At 39.8% G+C, this 17,126-nt stretch overlaps 1 protein-coding gene across 6 annotated transcripts in view; it reads right to left on the minus strand.

The window, feature by feature from the left end:
* Positions 1–13,597: 13,597 nt before the first annotated feature.
* Positions 13,598–17,126, minus strand: part of ppp1r12a (protein phosphatase 1, regulatory subunit 12A) — a 46,666-nt gene continuing 43,137 nt past the window's right edge. For all 6 annotated transcript variants that reach the window (XM_053508449.1, XM_053508448.1, XM_053508445.1 and 3 more), the window contains one exon: positions 13,598–15,686. In XM_053508449.1, the coding sequence (XP_053364424.1) occupies positions 15,600–15,686 (87 nt within the window). In that variant the 3' untranslated portion in view covers positions 13,598–15,599. The remainder of the gene's footprint in view (positions 15,687–17,126) is intronic.

A 17,126-nucleotide genomic window follows, 5' to 3' on the forward strand; every position in this document is an offset into this window, starting at 1 on the left:
CATTCATGCCAGTAAAGCTCTTCTGAACTGAGAGAGAGAGAGAGCAAACAATTCCATGAACACAGCAAAGCTTGACTTTATGAATATTTTATGATGATATAATTATCTACTATTTACCAGCGAGTTTGCATGTTCTCTCCCAGTGCTTGGTGGGTTTCCTCGGGGTACTCCGGTTTCCTCCCACAGTCCAAAATCCTGCAGATAAGACTAATTAGCGTTCCCAAATTGTCCATAGTGTGTGAATGAGTGTGTGTGTATGTGTGTGTACCCTGCAATGGATTGGCACCCTGTCCAGGATGTACCCTGCCTAGTGCCCTCAAGTCTCCTGGGATAGGCTCCGCCCCCCGTGACCCTATATATAGGATAAAGCTGTATAGACAATGAGTGTGATTTTATTATTATTATTATTGTTGTTATTTTTCATTTTAATTGTTAATCATTTTTCTTTGTATACAAGTTAATTATTTTTGTTATTGCTATTTTACAATAATAGTTTTTTAGAAATATTTTTAAATACAAATTGATTAAAAATATTATAAATAAGATTCAACATCCAGTCACAAATATCTGGAATATTAACAAAAAAAACTGAATAATAAAAATTATGAAAAACATTAATAATAATGATGATAATAATAATTATATATTTTTCAGTAAAATTATATATAGTATATGTGTGTCTGTGTGTGTGTAAAATACATTTTAGACATTGTAAACTTAAAACTAATTACACTAACACTCTGTACCCTTAATAATGATTTTTCTTCCAACGTTAACTGTAATGTTTTATACTGTGGTGTCTATAATTAATCATTCTCTCACTGAGGGATTCATTACAGATCAGAAAACAGGAATGGAAAAGAATTGTGTTATAAATATTATTTCACTTATAATTACAGCAGAGTGTGTTTGGGTTTGTGCTGTAACACGCTGTCCGTTTGTTTTAAAAGAAAATCTCAGTAAATTCAGGTCACGTTTCAAACTGGATGTTAAAGGTTAAACAAGTATTTAGAATTTAACTGAGATTAACATTTACAGATGTCAGCTTGTGTTTATTCCTGGGTTAATATCACTATAAAGTGCTTTTGGTGTTGGAATCAGAAACGCTCAGGATTCATAAACATACTGCAAAATAATGAAATTCTGTGGGTTCTTTTTAATAATCAAACATTTATACACACATTAGTACATTAGTACATCAGCTTGTCCCACATGCTGCTCTGCAGTAAATAGGTAAATAACACATTAAAATACTTTTCATTTGTTCTTACTGTCAACAAAGTCTTTAATAAACAGTTTATTCAATACAATTTACTTAATATTAATAATAATAATAATAATAATAATAATAATAATAATAATAATAACAATAATAATAATAATAATAATAATAATAATAAATGTTGTTTTTATATATCAGTTTTGTGTCCCTGAAATTGATGTCCACCCTGTCATAGTGAAATATTAATAAATATAAAGAACTCGTCAGAAAGTCTAAATATATTTATAAACAGTACACAGTCACCTTCAACGTTACTGCCCGAGTCTAGACCTGAGTAACTGATCAACCCCAGATCATAACACTGTCTATGTGATAAAAATGTATTTACTGTGACTTTGTCCATGACAGAGCGGAGACATTCTGCTGGTCCAGTAAACTGTCCCCATGCAGTTACTGTATAAATCATGCTGGATCTTAAACACACGCCTATGGTCCAACAACCTACGGTCTACCTAATAAAGTTAATATGAAGTTAAATGGAAAACCTCAGATGTTTATTTTGGAAATTCTGACATCTCAAAGGCACCTTATAGTCACCCTGACCCATATCACACGGATCTAATAGCATTTAATACAAAACAAAGACGTGACTTCTCTTATTAAATATTCAATATTAAAATATAGTATCTTCTTGTAACATTACTATGCCTCAGTTAGTTACTAGTTAGCACTAGTTAAGTTTAACTAACTTAACTAAAGGAATTATTCATCATCACAAACATTTTCAGGAAAAACTGTTTAAAAACTGTCGAACCCACACAAGTAGCAAAGATCCTTCTAGATCACTCCTGCAGGTATGAGCACGATGAGAACGAACACTCATTACCACACACACACACACACACACACACACACACCAATAAAGCACGGTCCAGGGGTTTATTATAAATACATATATATCCAGAATAATTCTGTAAAACGTTGGAACCTCTACTTGAACAGGAAGCCGAGTCAGAACCAGGAGCTCTAGAATATTGTTAGTATTATTCATTGGAGTAAATAAACTACAGGAGTGTGTAATAAACACAGTCCTGTAGAACGTTTAAACACCGCCCACTGTGTGTGTCCACAATACACAGAGACTTTTACAGGGAACATGATCCCACCCTCTTAATCTCATTCACACACACACACACACACACACAGAACAATCAGTGTGATTATGAAGAAGGTGTGTGTGTATGTTATCTAACAGCTTTTGGTTCTATCCTGAGCTCGGGTATCTGTTCATGTATAGGTCGGACGTTTTCCCCACATCCGTGTGAGCTTTCTTTTCATTCAGGTTCCTCTCAATTCCCCCAAAAAACATTACTGTTAACATAACATTATTGTTGTTGTGTATCTGTGACCAAGACAGCAAGTCTTGTATCAAGAGTCACTGTATCCGGGGTAAAGTCAGCATACTACCAAGAAGGACGAACCACATCCATCAGGAGTAACTGTGGACGCAGGAGGAAGCCGTGTATCAGTCCAGTATTGTGTCCATTCCCCCTTGTGTCTCCTGGGTGGCTCTGTCCCTCTGGGCGTGGCCCTGAAGGGTCTGTGAGGGAGTGCTGTGGTATCTGAGCACCAGGACGTTTGCAGCAGATACTTTGGGTGCTGTGGGTTTTCATGGATCATCTGGTGCATCCCATGAGTGTTGGATCGGATTGGGATGTGGGGAGTTTGGGGACCGGGTAACTAATAATCAGTGTTAATGTTCTGGCTGATTGGTGTATACACGCATACAAATTTATATTAAATGTACCTCAACATACAAAATGAATTTTTGCAAGAAATTTGTCTGGACATATGAAGCATTTTCAGCATACAAGCAACCGAACCGAGCCAAAGTGAGCGACGGCTAAGTTGCGTGTAAATTTAAAACTTGTTTGCGTCAGTGGAAACCAAGCGAAGTGAGTTTACATATTTTATTTGTGGTTGTTTTTGCATTTTGTGTAAGATTTAGTGAAGACACAGCACTATGGGTCCCAAGAATGTTATCAGAAACGTTATCAAGAAGAAAAGGGAGACGCTTTCAGTTTGGTTTTGAAAGCAGTCGGTGCCAAGAGGAATCATACATTAAGTTTAAATGATGTTTAAAGTGTATTTATTTTATATTTTACTTGATTTACATGTCTTTTCTAAATGTTGGGATTGTTTTTATATGCAAAAATATGATTATAGTGTTGGAAATTGGTAATATGTTTGAGTGACTGGAACGGATTATCAGCATTTACATTATTTCCTATAGGACAATGTGTTTCACAATACGGAATTTCACCTTAAGAACGAACATGTGCCATTTGTAAGGCAAAAAGAATTTACCTTGAGTGTGGTGCATTAATGCTAAAAGGTTTACAAACCAACGATTAAAGTGAATCTGTACAGCAATCAGAAATCAACTATTATTAAAAATATATATAAAACACAGCTGGTTATGCAAAAAAAATATTATATATATATATATATATATATATATATATATACAGTGCTGCTTGAAAGTATGCGAACCCCACGAGCAGTTTAGATGTTTCTGTTGTTTCACCATGATTTTTTATTTATTTTATCATTACCATTTTTTATGTATGAAATGTCAGCTATATGTTTATCAATTGCATTTACTTGTTTAGTGGGACTTGTGTAAGTTGCCCAAAAACTACATGAAACATGGATTTAGTGTATGTGCAAAAGTAAGTGAACCCCCAGTTGCACTGGATAGGTCAAGCAGGTAACAGACTCGGGTGAAACACATTTGAGTGCTTAATTAATCATTTAAGCAGACCAATAAAATGAGACATCCCTGGGAAAGGGTTCTGCCTGCACTAATTAAAAGAGAGAAGAAACCATCCAAACTATGGTGGTTCCTTACAAATCAACAATGCCAGGAGCAAAGGAGATATCTGAGGACATGAAGAAGGGTGTAGTGACAGCCCATCCGTCTGGGAAGGGCTATAAGACCATCTTAAAAAGATTATTTACAAATGGAGGGCCTTCAACATGACAGCAACTTTGCCTAGAAGTGGACGCCCATCAAAAATATCACCCAGAAGCACCAGAAAACAAAAAAAGAACAAAGCTGCCCGTTTCAACTTTGCCAGAGAGCGTTTGGACACACCAGAGTCCTTCTGGAAGTCCATTCTCTGGACAGATGAGTCCAAAGTAAAGTTATTTGGTCACAATCAAAACCGACATGTTTCGAGAAAAGCCAACATGGCATATGAAGAAAAGAACCTCCTCTCAACCCTGAAGTATAGTGGTGGAAATGTTAAGGTCTGGGGCTGCTTTTCTGCTTCAGGACCTGGATGACTCCATTTAATCCAAGGAACCATGAATTTTTTGGCATATCAACAAATTCTTGACCAGAATCTTCAACCTCTCTCAAATCCCTATAAGCAAATGTGTTAGTGGTTACAGGAGACGTTTAGTTGAAATAATGGCTGCAAATAGTGGAGCCACAAGCAACTAATACTGTACAAGGGTTCACATACTTTTGCACATGTGAAATTTTCAGTTTTTGTGAAATGAACCGCCTTTGTTGTATACACATGCGTTTGTCTTTATTTAAACTGCACAGTGATTCTATATTGTTTATTTTGTATTGATCAAGAGTCACCAGCAGCCAGAACCTGAACCCTCGTTTGTGGTTTTGATTCGGGAATGAAATCCCCCCATACGATGAGGGGTGACTCCAATGACCTGGTGCTCCTAAGTGAGACTGTAGAGAACCACAGAACCAGGCAGTGTAGTGAGAGAGTGAAAGAGGCAAGGGAGAAACACACCTGAATCAATCAGGCGCTGCTCTGGGTGAACTTCATACAGGAAAGATCTAAGCGAGAAACCGGCAACGCCCGACACGCCCGAGCCTGTTACAACCTGACATCATTCCACAAACTCAAACACTGATTAGGTTTAACTCCTGACTTTATAGTGAAAACAGAAAATGTCCTGGGAATAAGAGACAAATGAAAATTCTCCACTCTTATAATAATAATAATATCAGACCAACACACGGAACTCTTATGATCTGTGTGATGCTCGGACACAAACGTTTCCACCTGTAACATGAAAATCAGATTCATCAGCCACAATCAGACAATCTGATCATTTGGTTTTTACACACATTTCCATCGTTTTCTCTTGATTCTATAAATCTGCTTTGTGACCATTGTTAAAAGCGCTTCTTCTTTGTCTTTCGGCTGTTCCCTTTCAGGGGTCGCCACAGCGAATCATCTGCCTCCATCTAACCCTATCCTCTGCATCCTCTTCTCTCACACCAACTAACTTCATGTCCTCTCTCACTGCATCCATAAATCTCCTCTTTGGTCTTCCTCTAGACCTCCTGCCTGGCAGTTCCAACCTCAGCATCCTTCTACCGATATATTCACCATCTCTCCTCTGAACATGTCCAAACATCTTCAGCTCTGCTACCTCCAGCTCTGCCTTCTGTCTTTTCTTCAGCGCCACTGTCTCCAAGCCGTAGAGCATCGCTGGTCTCACCACTGTCCTGTACACCTTTCCTTTCATTCTCGCTGATACTCTTTTATCGCACAACACACCCGAAACTTTTCTCCACCCATTCCAACCTGCCTGTACCCGCCTCTTCACCTCCTTTCCACACTCTCCATTGCTCTGGACAGTTGACCCTAAGTACTTAAAGTCCTGCACCTTCTTTACCTCTCATTCACACACATGTATTCCGTCTACTGTTGTTAAAAGCCCTATACAAACAAAATAAAATAAAATAGAATTGAATTGATATTCTTGCTATGTGCTCACTTTAATACATTATCGTTACTATAGCAACAGCTACTTCACACCAGTACTGTGTATAGAGCAGAGTTTTGGTAGGAATCTTCAGTCTCAGCACTTTGTATCAGTCAAATCTGTAACTTTAAGTCTTCCATAACATGACAATCTGTGTGTGTTTTTATAACTGCTATAACATAAGCCTACAACCAGCATGTCTTTGGACTGTGGGAGGAAACCAAAGAACCTGGAGGAAACCCACCAAGCACGAGGAGAACATATACATAGAGCCGCGGTGGGAATCGAACCCTCGGCACTGGAGGTGTGAGACCACAGTTCTAACCACTACACCACCGCACCCGTAGAAAATGAAGAGTTTTATTCTCATAACTACACACAGATGTTTTATCAAACACTGCCCGATGTTCCAGATGTGCAGCTGTAGCATCCTCAGGACCGTAGCAGTGAGGACCGTGTAACACCACATACAGTACAGTGTTCATTAATTCCTTCAGTGTTTGCAGATTTGCAAATCGGGTAAAATCTAATCAATCAATGAAGTTTGCTTCTGGAGCGGAGCACGTGGTAGTGAGTTTCTTTTATTTGTGACCAAACAAAAAGATACCAAACAATTAATCTATCTGAGCTTCCTGTCAAGGAGGTTTGCAGAAGATAATCGCAGTTTTACCTGCTGATCATTTTCAAGATTAGTGGAAATGCTTTGCTTTTCCGTGTGTAATGACCAGATTGAGGTGAATTGGGTAATCATTGTGCAGAGCCTTGGATGATTGCAGGCTCTGTTCATGCCGAGATAATGAACACTGCTGCACTGCTTATTGTCTGTATGTGTGTGTTTTTCAGGAAGCCGTCTGCTTCCACTTCACCAGGCACCGTACGGATTCTCTCATGGAAACGTGAACTCAAAAGGGTTTTTCTTTTCCACTTGTTTCCCAGAGACAGGTTCTAACAGATTTCCTGAAAAGGCACGGAGTTGAAGCGGCTGACGCCGAGCGCGATGGTGAGAGACTTAACATTCTGAGATGATTGTAAGGTGGAGCATAAAGGACCGGCTTCTATAAATAGTCACAGATCTAGAGCCAGAGGTCAGGATTGTGCATTTTTGGCATTTTTGTTCGGAACGCTGAGAATCCAAGAGGCTCTCCAGGGCTCGTAAACGCTAGCTCCCTTTTCAACTCCGTCCCACTTAGCATTCCTGCAGTGTGTCCTGTGGAGGAACAGATAAGCGCCGGGTTCCTCCCTCCCTTACTGGGAAGTAAATTTAGCGTTCTTTCAATCACCCTCGGGGCAGGGTGCTCATGCTTGAGTGGTCAGACTGGTTCAGAAAGTCTAAACACACTTATTTCCCTCCCTCTCGCTCTCATCATTAAAGAACAGCATTACTGCTCAGACATGCTTCAGCAGCTTCCAGTTAAAACCCATCATCATTTCTGTCAACATTATTACCACTGCTTTCATTATATCTGTAACAGCTTTATATTAACTCCCTCATTCTTCCCTGTGGTATAAAACACAACGAATCAAACACTAATCCAATCTACACTCATCCTATTATCTAAACACTAATTTAATCTATTTGTCACTGATCCAAACACTAATCTAAACTTCTGAACACTGATTTAAGCAACTAAACATGGGTCAAAACATTTAAAAAAATTTCCAGAATCCTAAACACTGACCCAAACTACTGAATTCCCTTTTAGAGCTGTGTATGGCAGTAAGCTGCCGTGCTATTGCACAGCTGGGCTCGTCTAGTCTTGTTATACTGAACGGTGTTTAATTTGAAAGAAGAATGCTGATTAGCATTGCTAGCTTCCTGTTGAGCCACATTCCAGCCCTCACTAAAAGTCTCTACCAAAATAAACATAACTCAAAATAATCGAAAACGATTCAGAAATCTGAGAGCGACAGAGCCAATGATTTAAAGGCAGATAATTTTCACTGCTTTCTTTTACTTTTATGTAAATAAAGTGGTTTTTTTTTTTTGTTTGTTTGTTTTCTTGTGTGTGTCTGCTTATAGCACTGAACTACAGATCAGAAGGTTATGAGTTTAAATCCCAGCTGCACCCTTAACCACTCCGTGGTATGCATGCGATTCCCTCTTACTTCTGTAAATTGCTCTGGATATGGGCATCTGCCTAATTCCAGAAATATTCAAACCACTGGTTTGTTTATTGCCCCCCAACCCCCACGCAATACTTTCCTAAACAATAATCAAATAAAGAACAAATTTCACTGATACAGAACCTCAAAGATTGGTTCCCAGGCCAACACACTAATCCCACGAACACGAATCCAAACCCCAATGCAATACTTCCCCAGTAGCAGTAATCCCAGCGCCTTTCCAGTAATCCAGATGCCTCAAACAAAACAAAAAAAAAAAAAAAATTTACTAGTTCTAAGGCCCACAGACTAGATCCCACAAACACTAGTCCACCAAACACTGGACCCCAAACTCCACACACTAGTCCACCAAACACTAGACCCCAAACTCCACACACTAGTCCACCAAACTCCACACCCCAAACTCCACGCACTAGTCCACCAAACACAAGACCCCACCAAACACTAGACCCCAAACTCCACACACTAGTTCACCAAACACTAGACCCCAAACTCCACACACTAGTCCACCAAACACTAGACCCCAAACTCCACGCACTAGTCCACCAAACACAAGACCCCACCAAACACTAGACCCCAAACTCCACACACTAGTCCACCAAACACTAGACCCCAAACTCCACACACTAGTCCACCAAACACTAGACCCCAAACTCCACACACTAGTCCACCAAACACTAGACCCCAAACTCCACACACTAGTCCACCAAACACTAGACCCCAAACTCCACACACTAGTCCACCAAACACTAGACCCCAAACTCCACACACTAGTCCACCAAACACTAGACCCCAAACTCCACACACTAATCCCACGAAGACGAAGCCAAACTCCTCACACAATACTTTCCCAATAACAGTAATTCCAGCCCCTTCACAGTAGTCCAAATGTCACTAAAACAAAACTCAATATACTAGTTCCAAGGCCCACAGCCTAGTCCAACCAAACACTGACCAAAACTTGCCATGCCTGTCCCCCAAACAGACTCCAACCTCCCACACTAGACCCGCCCCCCCAAACAATGACCCCAAACTCCACACACTCGTCCCCCAAACACTGAGTGAAGCCATGTTTAAAAAACCAACACATCAACCATCCTTCAAAAACAATACATTATTTAAAACATTATCATAAATTAAACATGAAGCCACTGACCCAAAGTCAAAAACAATGACTTTATAAAATGCCTTTAAGAGTCTTTAGCTGTGTCACACACAACGATAACACTAATAATAAACACATGCGTCTGGTGTAATAGTGGACAAACACATTTTACTGATCTAATGAACACATCTTGGAGTATTTAATGATGAAAGAGGAAAAATTTACTGGAAATGATTTTGATTAAAAACTTTCGCAAGTTTTTAAAGGTTTATTCAATAAACAGTTAGCAAGAGAACTAAACCCTAAGTTTAGTGTGTTTAAGTCTGAATCAGTTCCAGAGTGTGGTGATGGTAATGCACAGTGACACATGTTGAGGTGTTTGTAGCGTCTGATACAACACGGCCAAAAAATTCCACATTCCTGAAGAAGCCCGAGAGCCGACTCTAAGGATTTATCCTCCTCGCTTCCACAAACACTAGCTGAATCGAAGTAATTAAATCCTTTCGCTTCTGTAAGCTTTCCTCCCTGAAAGGTCCAGCCGATCTTTAAAGCATTATCGTCAGTGAGGCTTGGGATTTAAAGAACTGGAGGAATGCTTTTATTCATAAATCAGAAGAAAGAGAAGGGGGGAAGAAGAAAGAAAAGTTACAATCCTGTTGCGAGACGCTCTGACGATCTGTACGGCCTCGGACATCATGCCCACAGTGTCCACTGTACAAGCCTCTGGAGACAGTGTTATGATCTGGGGTTGATCAGTTACTCAGGTCTAGACTTAGTAAAGTTATGTGGCAATAAAATAAGGTCAGCTGATAAAATAACCACCAGGTGTTTCTGCAGTCTTTAATAACGCTGTGTTTGTGCTCATGATGGTCTCAGACTGGAGCTTGTGAAGGACAGGAAAGGAACCTCATCAAATCTTCTGCCCTTGTACAGCACGCACATACACACACAAGGTTTCTCAGTTGCTTTTCTCCCCATCATGGTTGTAGTGATTAACGAGGCACTATAAACGTTCCGTCGGCTCAGACCTGTCTGATCGTCCTCCTCCGATCTGATCTGATGGTGGTGTGTGAACATCTCAGCAGGAGTTTGGCCCTTCTGAAATACTCCCCAGACCCATGCTCGAATAAAGCCACAGAGATCAGGACGAGTCTGACGTTTGATGTAACAATCTCCTGAAGCTCTTGACCCGAACCTGCACTGTCCCTTTTAGATAAGTAGGAATAAGCAGGTGTATCAAATAAAGTGGAGAGTGATTATAAGTGTGTATGGTGTCCCAGCCACAGAGCAATCACACTCTTATAAAATCAGATACTTTATCTATCTTGCTTTAAAACCCTAGGGGCGTGGCGTCAGGAGCAGAGATCCAAAATGGGCGCTCTGTACATTAGCACCTGTTCAGTTAGTTGAACGTCCTGGTTAAACTTTTATTCTTATTAGTACAAGAATAGCCTTCCAGACACTGTTCGGGGACACGGTTTCCCAATTCAAAAGTAGACTCAAGACGCATCTCTTTAATCTGGCATATGCGTAACTCATCCCATAACCTCATACTCCAGTACACCTATCCTGAATGGCAACTACGCTAATTCTCTCCATCCTTTCTGTATTTTTCTACCCATCCCGAGACATCTGGAGATTGTGCCAGCTTCAGTAGACAAAGGCCAACCCTGCGAGGATCCTGAGGCATCCAGAGAAGGACCAGCTCCAGCTAGATTCTGCTTTATGATGGCTGGAGCTAAACATCCTGCTCCTGTGCTTCCAGTGATCCAGACCCCATCTGCCCTCTGCACCTACTGCTGAACTGAATCTACACAACTTCTGTTATATTGTACTTTCACCTGCACAACACACTTGATGTTATTTCTATCTGTTATCACCCAGATGAGGATGGGTTCCCTGTTGAGTCTGGTTCCTCTCAAGGTTTCTTCCTATTGCCATCTCAGGGAGTTTTTCCTTGCCACTGTCGCCGTCACCCTTGGCTTGCTCATCAGAGACATTTCATTCATCATTTCATTCATTTCATTATTATCTAGACACATTTTTTTCACACATACACACTTCCAAATATTTTCTTTTCTTTTCTAAAAAAAAAATATATATATTCTTTAATTTTTTTTTTTGTGAAGCTGCTTTGAGACAATGACCATTGTTAAAAGCGCTATATAAATAAAATTGAATTGAATTGAATACAACACTACTTAACATCGCTAGCACTGAAGACCTCCATCATCTATGTTTAATCGAACATTGACCTTAAATAAATAATTCAAAATAAACAAATAAAACTCATATCAACTTTGAAACCATGAAAAAACTATTTTAGTTCTTTTCTTTTTTTATTGACTTCACTTACCGTTGTTCCCTGGAAAGCATTTAATTAAAAATTTATTCATAAAAACATTATTCATTAATAAAAAATATTAATAAATAATAAACACCCAAAAAAAACTAAAGAATTTGAGCGCTATGTAAACCTATAATGGACAAAAATATATATATTTTATATATTTTTAAAAAAAATAAAGAAGCAACCCTGAAGAATTCGATAAAACAAAATGGAAAATAGGAGTAGATAAAATACATTATACATTATAATGTCCATTATAAAATATCTTACATAATAAAGCATATATTATATATTAAGCATATGTTTATATAAAAAATTATATAAAATTGTCTCAATCAGTAGAGTCGGATTAAAAATGCTGAATAAACAAAAACTAATTAAAAAATACAGAACTTAACAAATGAATCAAAAATGTAAAAAAATTTAAGTAAAAATAAATGCATAAATTAAATAAACAAATACACAATTTAATTATTTAATGAATGAATAAATAAAATAAATACACAGTGGGTAGAGAATATAAGTCAACCCACTTCACAATAATTACATTTTGTTGCTTTGCAGCCTGAAATAAAGACGGACACGATTGTTGTTTTATCCAGCTGTATTTACTTAGTGCAACTTTTAACATTCAAGTGAAAGATGTCAGAAAAAAAAAACTGAAAAAATAATAATCACTGATTTGGAAAAGGATCACTCCATTCTAAAAATGACTTGTAAACTTAACCAGGTGAAGCTGAATGACACAAAAAGGCATCAGACTTTTAACTGTGATCAGCAGTGGTCATTTTCATCATCTCAGCATAATCTGGTAGTGCAACTGAAACAATCAATCAACTAAGAGTGTCAAGGCAGCGTCAAAAGATCTCCGGGATAAAGCTGTGCACAGGCACAAGTCAGGAGATGGATAGAAATAAAAATCAAAGACTTTATCACAGCCTTAAAGCACAGTGAAGTCCATCAGTAATTAGTGGAAGGTATTTGGTAAAACAGACCCTCCCTGGATCAGGACGTCACTCCAAACTGGATGAAAGAGCCAGGAGAACACTGGTCAGAGCGGCTCTGATGAGGCCAACAGCAACTCTGAAGCAGTTGCAGGAATTTATACGTGTTACGGTCAGGCAAGACTAAAATGCCAAACACCAAACATGATGTATCTGGTGGAAATCCACTACAGCTCACCATCCAAATAAAACCATTGCCACAGGAAAGCATGGAGGTGGTAAGGTCCTGTTATGGGTGTGTTTCTCTGCAGCAGGGACAGAAGCACTCGTCAGGGTAGAAGGAGAATGGACGGGGGTAAAATACTGTCAAACTCTTAGGGAAAATCTGCTGCCTTGTGCCAGAAAGTTGTCACTGGAAGGAAGATTTACGTTCCAACATGACAATGACCCAAAGCACACGGCAAAACTGATCACACAGTGTAGGAAGGAGAAAAGGGTGAATGTCCTCGCATTGCCTAGTATAAGTCCAGACTTAAACCCCCACTGAGAATCTGTGGAATGACTTGGAGACTGCAGTTCACAAACGGTCACCATCCAATGTAGCTCAGCTCGAGCTGTTCTGTGAAGAAGTGTGAGCAAATATTACAAGGTGTAGATGTGCTAAGCTTTGTGTGGTACTGAGAAGGTGACTAGCTTCAGATGAAGTCATTTTTCCAAATCAATGATTCCGTTGATTTATATATATATATATATATATATATATATATATATATATATATATATTTTTTTTTTTTTTTTTTTTATCTCCCCCCCCCCAACATGTTGATGTTACATCTTTTACTTGGATGTTAAAAGTTGCACTGAGAAAATTTCAGGCTGCAAAGCAACAAAATGTGATTATTTTCGTTTCTATTCCTACTGTAATAAATGACTAAATGAATAAATAATAGACAAATAAAAAAAAAAAAAAAAATATATATATATATATACACATATTGATTGATTAGTTAATTAATAAACGAATGAGTGCAGGCAGGAGACCGAGAGGAGTTTTTACAATGTACACCTTTATTTGAACTCTCAGTGGTTGGTAGTCACAGCACAGCTCGCATGTAGAAGCCACACATCTATTTTACAATGATGATGGGATATTAAAAAAAAAAGCAGGAGGAAAAATAAACATAAAAACCAACAAAAAAATCTTTAAAACCTAAACCAGAGAGGAGAGTCCATCAGTCTTTTCCCCGCTCGTCTCTTTAAACTACAGCATTATCATTTTAAAAGGCCACTGAAATGCATAAAATCTCCGACTCGCTCTGACTCTCTATAAAACCGGTGGAGGCGCGACTCGAGCCGCGACGTGAACAGTGCACCAAAAACATGGTTCCATTTCAAAGTAAAAAAAAAAAAAAAAACAAGATGAAGGAAGGAAGGAAGGAAGGAAAGACTGGGGTTAGCGATATCTAGGCTTTCATTTTTAGACACACCTCGGCTAATACTAACAGCGCTGAGGAAGAGGAGGAGGAGGAAGAGGAGGAGAATCAAATAAAATAAAGAAAAGCACTCAACGCGTGTGAAAAGTAGTGAAGTCGTATTATATTATTCTTATGTCACAATTACGGTGAATATTTATTTCTCTTTAAAACTGAAAGGATGCACTGAAGCCCCTCCCACTACACCGTGCGAGGGGCGGCGGCACTACCGTTATTCATCAGCACTATATATATAAAAAAAAACAAAAAAAACAAACCAAAACAAACAAAAAAAAAGAAACAAAAACGACAAAATATTTAAAACACACTTTTGTCCGCTGGAGCCGCGATATTGGAACAGTAACAGACGGAGAAAAGCATCAACGCATGCCATGTGCTCGTCTCAAAACACGATACGTACAGGTTTATATACAGCTTCACTCAGTACCTGCTAAAAACACCGTGAGGATAAATTCAACACCACCGCCTAAACACTACACACACTACTGACAGGCTGCGGTGGACAAGGGGGCGGGGCAGGAAGTAGTAAGGGAGAAGAGAAAATGGAGGACAAGGACACAAAGAGGGGGGAAGAAGGGGAAGAAAAGGAAAGAAGAAGAACTGGGAAGTAGGAAAAGAAAAAGGAAGTGGAGAGGAGGGGAAACAGGAAGTAAGGAAGAAGGCAAAGGTGGCAGTTAAACGGAGGAGAAGAGGATAAATGGATGAAACTAAAAAGAGAAAAACAGTGAACAAAATAAAAGGAACTAGGGAATTTAAAAGAGGGAGAAATAAAAAAAAAGGTGGAATAAAAGACGGAAGGAGAGAAGTGAGGGAGAGAGAGGTGAAGTTTTCTTCCTGCTGCCGGTTAGAGCGTGGTTTATAAAGGAACTGAGGCGTATTGCACATTCAGTGAAAGCTCAACATTCCACCAGAACTCACACAGAGGAGTGTGTGTGTGTGAGAGAGAGAGAGAGAGAGAGTGTGTGTGAGTGTGAGGAGGAGGAGGAGGAGAGGTTGGGGTCAGGTTCAGGTTTCGTGCACCAACACACTGCTGAATGCTGGGAAATCTGCTGCTGAGAAACGGTACCGGAGAGGGAGAGAGAGGGGGCGGGGCTTTGACATGAAAGGGAGGATAAAAGAAAGAAAAAAAAAAAAGAGTGGGGGGGGATGAGAGAGAGAGAGAGAGAGACACACACACTCATTGCGCAGAGGAAGGAGGAGGAAAATAAAGGGAAGTTTGTGGCACCAAAATAGTTTCTCTTTATTTCCTTTAGTTTTTTCTGTACAAACGTAGCGTGCGGTTCGACCTGTCTCTCTGCCCTGTAAACTGTCGACATGCGTGTGCGGTGTGTGTGTGTGGGGGGGTGTGTGCGCGTGTGCGTGTGTCCTGCAGCAGCCAGACCAGACATGGAGGAAGGAAGTGAGCCGTTAGTGGACAAGTGATAGAGAGAGAGAGAGAGAGAGAGAGAGAGAGAGAGAGGGAGAGAGAGGAGGATGGATGTGTTTAGTCTGTGTGTTTGCTGTAACGGGGTTTTCAGCGTGTAATACCCCCACTCTGACCACAGGGGGCGCTGCTCTACTTGGAAAGTTTACTAATGACTCGGATCAGAGCGCCGTTCTCATCCTTTAGCCTCTGGTTGTCTGCCTTCAAGTCGGGTAGCGTCTGAAATAGAGAGAGAGAGAGAGAGAGATAAGAGGGGTGAGAGATGTGTGCGTGACCTTTGACCCAGTTCTGACCTGTAGAACATGCTCCTGATCCCTTCATCCTGTCCTCCATCTCTACACTGTTCATCACCTATTCTTCTCTCTTCTTCATTACACTTATAATTTCCTTTATTAATCCTTAAATCCATCCCTCATTCCCTTTTCCTCCTTTAACATCCCTTATTTTATGAACGTATGTCCTTTCTCCATTTCATCATCCCTTCTTCTCCCCACTTCATCCCTCCTCCATTTCCTTCTCTCTCCTAAAATTCTCCCTACGTCCTTCTCTCTTCCACCCTTCTCTCATACTTCCCTCTGTTCCTCTTTCCTATCCTACATTCCCTTCTATCATTCATTCTATATTTCACTTCCTCCTCCTATTTTATTCTGTTCTTTTTTTCTCACTCTTTCCTTTTATACCTGCTCTACTCTCTCTTTTACTCGCTCTTCCCTTGTCCTTTCCACTTCCTCTCTTCCTTATTCAGCTTCCTGTCTTTTCTGTCCTATTGACCCCCTCCGTCCTCCCCCACACTCTTCCCTTCCTTCTTCCCACCATCGTCTGTCCCTTACTTCCTCCTCTTTCAACCCTTTTACTCTTTTCCTTCTTCTTCTTTTTCCCTCTTGTCTACTTCCTCTCATTCGTTTTTCTTAAACCTTCCTTCTGTTTTTCTCCTCTCTCATCTTTCTTCTTTTTTTATCTGCTCTTGTGTGAGTGAGTGGGAGGAGTCAGAGGCACAGACTGATGACATCAGAGCACAGTGATTGGTTACCCAATGCAGGATGTCACTCCAGGAACGTGTTTTACGTAGCATGCGTATCGGGGACACGCCCTTGTCGACCCAACTCGTTAACATCTGAGTGTGATAGCTTATTTAAAAAAAAAAATATATATATATATGTATAAAAAAAAAAGTGTGTGAGATCCTGAACAGGAAGTGAAATGATTGGTAGAGAGGAAGTCGACAAGGGCAGGCTGGTCATGTGATCCTGAACACCTGAGCTACAGAATCATCTCACAGCAGGCTGAAACCCAAACACGAGCCATGCGCTGGAGAATTAGCAAAACAGATGCTAACGTCCTTCACACACACACACACACACACACACACACACACACACAGTTTAATTACAAGATTTATTTATCTAGCTAAAGCATTTAGGATGAAACAGAAAGTAGATGACATCACTCCGCTTATGCCATGTAACTAATGTGTGATTGGCAGAGCTTAAGCCCCGCCCCTTGTTGACCCTAGGACACGAGCACTCAATTAACGCCGATTAACCAGCTGTGATGATTAACACTAACATGTGATTCTACAGTATGGGATTTATCCGTGTCAGACTCTCTCACTCTCTCTCTCTCACACACACACACACACACACACACACACACACACAC

Source organism: Clarias gariepinus, chromosome 12 (genome assembly GCF_024256425.1).
Source record: "Clarias gariepinus isolate MV-2021 ecotype Netherlands chromosome 12, CGAR_prim_01v2, whole genome shotgun sequence".
NCBI classification, from domain to species: Eukaryota; Metazoa; Chordata; class Actinopteri; order Siluriformes; family Clariidae; genus Clarias; species Clarias gariepinus.